The following is a 7,134-nucleotide window of genomic DNA, read 5'->3' as shown; positions in this document are numbered from 1 at the left end:
AAGATCTAACTCTAAATCTTAGGATCTATAATCACAATTACTTTGAGGAGAGGGGAGCATTTTATCACAAAACCACTGCAATTAACACTATTAATAATAATAATAATTAGCAATAGTGGTGGTGGTGGTGGTGGTGGTGGTGGTATTAGTAGCAGTATTGTCTAAGCCCTTATTTTGTGCCTTAATCCTTATATCCACTCTATAAATTTAGGACCTACTATTACACTCATTTTAAAGATAAGCACACTGAGGTTGAGACAGATTAACTGACTTGCCAAGGGTCATACAAAGTAATAAGGACAGAATATTAAACTCATACCTGACCCCTTCCCACATGCTCTTTGTCACTACATAATGTCATCTTATGTTTTAGTAACAAAACAAAAGCATTTAGGTCACACTCTGGTTGTTCAACAGAAAAGTTAGAATGTATTTATACAAACCCAACTTGATTGATATTTGGTTTTGGATCTCTTTTTGAGCAAAAGAGATATCTTTTAAGTGTTTGTTTGTTTGTTTTTAAGCAGAGAAAGACAGACTGCTAATCATCAATGACAGGTTTGGATATGGGAGGGTTTTAAAAATCTGCATCCAAAGTGAAGACATTATCTGTGGTTTCCGCCATCACTGCAAAACGCTGATACTCTGAAACTCGTTTCTCAAAGAAATTTGTTTTTCCTTCTAAAGAAATATTTTCCATAAAATCGAAGGGATTTTCTGCGTGAAAAATCTGAAATGAAAAGAAACGTTACCAGACATTCTGAAGAAGCCAAATTATATCCCACAAGAGCAAGAGATACTAAAACAGAGCTCAGGTCTACCAACAGCTGTTTAGCCACCTATAGGATCACACTGCTCCTTACGGTTCTAGAGGCTCTCGAGGGTGATAAGCTTTAAGATGACTAAGATCTTACATAGCTAGGAAGTGGTGGAACCAGGATTCCATCTGCCTACAGCCTCGACCTGTTAAATCATGTGAAAAGCACACCTCTTTATGAAAAACAGAAATAACATAAAGACAACTGAGTTCAAAGGGTCAAATTATAAGAGTTAATGTCTTCATAAAAATTATTTCCTATTTAAAAGTATTAACCAAAAATTACAACATAGACACATGGAGATTTACATAGGGTAAAACACATATACATATTAAATGCAATTACTTAGAAAGAATCCTATTTTTAAATAGATATCTGCAATTATTACAAAGTAATTTATTAACTTATTAGTTCTAAGATATATCAGCTTCCTATTTCTGTTATGAATTTCATTTTAAGTTTCAAAGGATTTTGCAAAATTAATGTGTTCACCCAAAACAAGGCTTTGCCAGGACATTTTAAAAGTATAAAAAATAAAAGTAGACTCGTATGTTACAAATGCTTTAAGTGAAATAGATTTTAGTGGCCTTGACTGTAACATTTTAGCTAGCAGTAATACATTTTTAAATACCTTACCTTTGAGAATCCAAGTTCCACAAGTAATCTGTCAGCTACAAACTCAATATACTGTTTCATCAAAACACAATTCATTCCAATGAGGCCAACTGGCAAGGCTTCTGTTAAAAACTCCTGAGATAAAAACAAGAACAGAATAAAGTACAAAGACAGAACAATAAATAAGTATGCATTTTCCAAATAAAAAGAGAGTTTTAGTTTTATTAATCTGCTAAACTACTCTTGTCTGGGAAAAGTACACTAAATTCTTTCGACACGGCAAACAATGCCCATTTATTTAAAAATGTTTGGAGTATTACTAGTCACATTTTTTCACATTCTCAAATAGCCAAAATAAATTGAAATTAATTATCAAATTACTGGTATTTTTTAAAGTATCACATGTAGGACATGAATTCATATGCTTTCTAAATAGAAAGATACTTTGTTCTGAAATATCTAGAAAAAGATTCACCAAAGATGATTATTGTGGGGAACATGATTATGAAAGGGAGTTGTGAAAGAGAGAAAACACAATTAACAAAGAAAATGAGAGAAACAGAAATGGATCTGAGGGCTGGGAGATAAACTGAACTACACCTACACTGAAAGACAGTGGGAGAGTGTTAACAGAGGAAAAATAAAAACATTAACCATAGGGATTCAGTTTTCAAAATGAATTAAAGATACCAAAACGCATTTTATGCCTTCCCCTTACCCCTGCTATGAAAACTATGGCTATTAAACTATTCAGTATTAAAAAAAAGTTTTAAAAATTTATTTTACTTTTACACTAGTTCTTTCAAATGATAAAAACACATGCTAAAACACATGGGTGTCCCCTTCTTTCTAGTCAGAGACCTTTACATGCCATAAATTAGGTTTATTATTCACTAATTCATTTATTCATTCTATAAACATCTGGTGCATGCTTCAAGCTAGATACCTTGCTGGATTTGTGAGAATATAAAACAAACAAGAAACCATCACTGCCTTCCAGTAGCTAAAAATCTAAAAACATAAAGCAAAAATAATTAAAATAGTTTGTTACAGCATAAAATTTGACAGGTCAATGAAACAGAAAATATAGTCCTGCACTAGATTTTTGTTCACATAAAATCTTAATATATAATACCTATAAACCAAATTATAAACTGATATAATTGAAATACATTATCTATTGGTACTGTCAGGTTGACCATAAAAAATTGTTGATATTTATTCTGACCTAAAAAATGGCAGTTTCCTATGAGCCAAACTAATAAAATAATGGTAGGAACTTGAGAGAGTGTCATGCTAATCACACAGGCTCCTCGCTTACTTGCTCTATTTCAACAGCGTTAACAATGACTTCCCGGACCCTCTCTTCCGAGGGCTTGTTTACTAAGTATTGAAACATCAGGCAAGCAAAGTCACAGTGAAGGCCCTGAAACAGAAAAAAAATACAAGTGTCAAAAAAAAAAAAAAAAAAACGTTTAATCAACTACGTTCACACAGTAATGTGTCAGGCATCAGATGGAGTAGGTGCTAGAAATGCAACGTGTTAACTCCTGGGAGAGAGAAGAGGGATTAAGAGGGCCAGGGACTTCTTTCCTTCAAATCTCATTAAAGTGCCAATTATACTAACTTATCATGAAAAATCTGCAGTGCCAGCAAATTTTAGTTTATCAATATGAAATAAGACTTAATTAACAACAAAAATCTACAACCAAAAGCATTTTGGAAAAAAAAAAAAAAGCAAGAAATGCCAAAATAAAAGTTCATTCATTTTTAATGTCTAAAATAATTAAGAAATGATTGAAAAATAATAAGTATTTTAAGAACAAGTGAAACTCAAACTTCTAAAAGACATTTATATTAAATAAGAATGGCTCAAGATAAGAATTCAGTGCAATGAAAATGGAAACTGAAGAATTAAGAATACCATTCGAAAATGCATAAAGCAGAAATGACATTGCAGCTAACTCGAGCAAAAAAAAAAAAAAAACCATGAAATGCCTTGAGAACAGAATGGTTATGCAAATACAAGAAATGGTATAGAATCTTAAATAGTTGAAGAACAGAGCAAAGAGAGTCAACTTACAATAATCAGATTCCAAACCACAGAACAGATGGTATGAAGCTAGAAACAACAGACGAAAATTTCAGAAAGTCAAAACAAAAAAAAAGAGAGAGCGAGAAAGAGGCCAGAGATATAGAAAGACGACAGAGTTCTAAACAAAATTAAAGGAGACTGGCACTAAGGCAGAGTCAATTAACATTTCTAAACTACAAGGAAAAAGCAATAATTTTGTCAGCCAGCAAGGGGAGAGGAGGAGGAAGACATGTACACTTTGAAGGATTACAAATCAGTTTGCTTAGGTTTTTCTAGATAAATCAACAAATACCTGAAGACAACTTAAAGATAAGACTCAAATCAAAGGCTCTATTCCAAGGATTATTTACTAAAGTTGTCATACACAGAAGAAACCATCAGAAAAAAATCTCTTTGAACAACTAATCCTAGAAGATTTGCTAGTGAAACATTTTTCCCAGACTTGACTCAAGAGGCTACTTCAAATTACCAAAGGCTAAATTTCAAATAAACTGCTGAGAGGTGCTGATTTGAAATGACAGCTAGCTACCTATTATAGAGATGAGTAAATCAAATGTAGGCACTTGTATGCTAAAATTAATTTTGAGGTTTAAAGCAATTCTAATCAAAATCCTAATGGGATTGTTTTTAGTTTAAAAAAAAATTAATGTGAGACTAGAACTTAATTATTCCAGCTGCTGAAAAGAAAGAATGTAACGTGGTAAGGGTGCTAATTATCGCTACAATGGCAATCCTATCACAATATATAAATGTATCAAATTAACATGTTGTATATCTTAAATTTATAAATATCATGTCAAATATATTTCATTTTAAAAAACAATCTGGAAGAATGGGCAGAATCTTGTAAGAACACTTAATAAGAAAGTTATGAGATTTATCCTACTAATTACCAAAACATAAAACACTACAATAATTAAAATAGTTTGCTATGGCATGAAATTTGACAGACAGGTTAATGAAAAAGAAACAAAGCCCTGAAACAGATTTCAGAATACTTAAAATCTTAACATATAATAAAGAAGACATCACAAATCAATGGAAAGAATCAACAGAGAGTTGAAAAAACTTCCCAAGAGTATGTGAAATAAAATTTAGTTAAAATCTAACTATCCTATACTATACTGTGTTTATACTAAATTCTATACTTATACTAAACAAATTCCAATTGTATTAGAGAGTTAAATGTTGAAAATCAAAGAAAAATATGCGTGATTAACTCATGTTTGAAAGCTGATTACATAAATTTCAGGTTATTATACGTTAAAAGAACAAACAAAATTAAAAATCAAAGGACAAACTGGGAAAATGTTTGCAAAAATTATAACAAAATCCATATTTCATATTACATTCATACAATAAATATTTTTTTAAATATTTATTGAAAGAGCCCAGCCACTGTGCACTGGGAATATATACCAACAGAAATAAAGTCAAAAGATAAGAACAGGTAAATACAGAAAAAATTTAAGTGACTAATATCGTTATGAAAAAAATGTTTAATCTATATATAGCAATTGAACAAATGCAAATAACCCTATAATGAGATACCTTTATCCCTATCAAATTTGTCAAATATTTAACACATAAATCCAAATTCTGGTAAGGTATGGTAAGAAAAAACATGTTCATACATTATTAGGTAGGGGTGAAAGTTGCTATAAAATTTCTACTGTGAGCAAGTATAAATAACCTTTAAAATGGTCATACTCTACAATCTAGTAATTCTATTTCTAGGGAATCTAGCTTAAGAAAATAATATGAATTTGGGACAAAGCTTAAATACAAAGACATTCATTTCACTTTACAGCAAAACAAACAAAAAATCTGAAAACAATCTAAATTTCTAATTATAGAACAGTCAAATAGTGATATTCATTCATTAAAATATTATATATCTAACAAACTGTTTCCAAAAAATGCTTAATGTCATGGAAAAAAAGCTCACAATATTCTGCTAAGTAAAAAAATATCTCAGCTTGTAAAAATACAAAAAAGCAGAATATTTCAAATTGTTAAAATATGATGTTTGTATATATCTCCAAATTTAAATGTAGAAAGCTAGCTAGAAAAAATTATAATGTAAACCTATTTGATTTTATTAACCAGTGTCACCTCAATAATTTTAATAAAAAATTCACTTAAAAAAAATACAATGAAATATTAAAAGTGGTTATCTCAGCTGGGGAGCACGGTACAGGGAATGCAGTTAGTATTAATGTAATGTAGGTGGAGAGCCAGAGGAGAGAAAGAGCAATTAGGAGGATCATTTTATAAACTATATAAATGTCTAACCAATGTATTGTATACTTAAACTAATAAAATAAAATTAAAATAAATAAAAGTGGTTATTTTTGTGTATTGAGATTGAGTGATTTTATTCTCTTAATTCTCTATAATAAGTATGTGACATTTATAACGTAAATTATTAGAAATTTAAAGATATGAAACAACAAAAAGTAATTATACAAAGTATTTTATGGCACTTAAAAAGTACTGTCACACATACTGTTTCATTGTATTTTAACGAAATCCTGTTAAGGTTCATAGCTGAAGAAACAGAGGCCAAGAGAAGTTAAGTAACTTGACAAAGTCACTTATAAATAAGCTGAGGAGCCAGGATCAGTATAGCCAATAAATGTGAACTGAATTGCTGTGATGGGCCAAATACTGAGAGCAGAAAGATAAATGACAAGGTTTCTGCACTCAAGGAGCTTAGAGTCTAGCAGAGAAAACAAGAAGTGTAATACACGTTACGGGCTATAAGATGAGGGATGAGTTCAGGTTTCAAAGAGATACACATTGGAAAGAGCGGCCAATTTTACCTAATTGAGACAGGAAAGCTTTGAGTTGCAACTTATAAGAAGGTAAACAAAAAATGAAAAAACTAGTAGGAAAGATGGAAAAGGTATCACAGGCAGAGGTAGACAAGATTTAGTTATTGTTTGGGTATAGCTGAAAGAGAAAAAGAAATAACGTAAAATGACTCCCAGATTTCAAACTTAAATGATTCGATGGAAGGTAGGGACACTCAATGAAATAGGGAAAACAGAAGAAAGAACAAATCTTGGGAGAAAGATGATAAGTTTTTCTGAAATATTAGGTTTGCGAAATCTGTGGAAACTTCCAGGAGAAAACGTCTAACATGTACTTGAATATACAAGTTTGGAGATCAGGAAAGAGTATCTGGGCTAAAGATAAAGTTTTGGTTGTTATGAGCCTCTTGATGGTAGCCGATTCCATAGGAATAAATAAAGATTAGCCAGGGTGTCATGTACAGTGAAAGAGAGAGGCCAAGGTGGGAACCCAGGAGTACAGTACTTAAGGGTGAGCAGAGACAACTGAGGAGGGAGGTAGGAAGAAAACACAAGTTTCTTAAAAGCCAAGGAAAAAAATGACTTCTTATTTTCTTTTAATTACCAAGATCCTTGTGTCACCATAAGCATTTTCCAGGGAAAGAAAAAGAAATGCACACCAAATATGAATACAAATATAACTAGAAGAATAATACTTCATTCCTTACTTCATCTCTGCTGATGAGTTCATTGGAAAAAGTGAGTCCAGGCATAAGACCTCTTTTCTTTAACCAGAATATAGCAGCAAAGG

The 7,134-nt window shown here is 31.3% G+C and overlaps 1 protein-coding gene across 1 annotated transcript in view; it reads right to left on the bottom strand.

Moving 5' to 3' along the window:
- Window positions 1–403: 403 nt before the first annotated feature.
- RRM2B (ribonucleotide reductase regulatory TP53 inducible subunit M2B) overlaps window positions 404–7,134 on the bottom strand; it is a 27,633-nt gene continuing 20,902 nt past the window's right edge. The window contains exons 6-9 of the mRNA XM_006916705.2: window positions 7,052–7,134; window positions 2,755–2,859; window positions 1,455–1,568; window positions 404–730 (exon numbers count right to left, since the gene is read on the bottom strand). Coding sequence (XP_006916767.1) covers window positions 578–730; window positions 1,455–1,568; window positions 2,755–2,859; window positions 7,052–7,134 — 455 coding nt within the window. The 3' untranslated portion in view covers window positions 404–577. The remainder of the gene's footprint in view (window positions 731–1,454; window positions 1,569–2,754; window positions 2,860–7,051) is intronic.

The sequence above is a fragment of the Pteropus alecto genome, unplaced genomic scaffold (genome assembly GCF_000325575.1).
Source record: "Pteropus alecto unplaced genomic scaffold, ASM32557v1 scaffold164, whole genome shotgun sequence".
In the NCBI taxonomy this organism is placed as follows: domain Eukaryota; kingdom Metazoa; phylum Chordata; class Mammalia; order Chiroptera; family Pteropodidae; genus Pteropus; species Pteropus alecto.
This window is presented reverse-complemented; position numbering and strand designations above follow the sequence as displayed.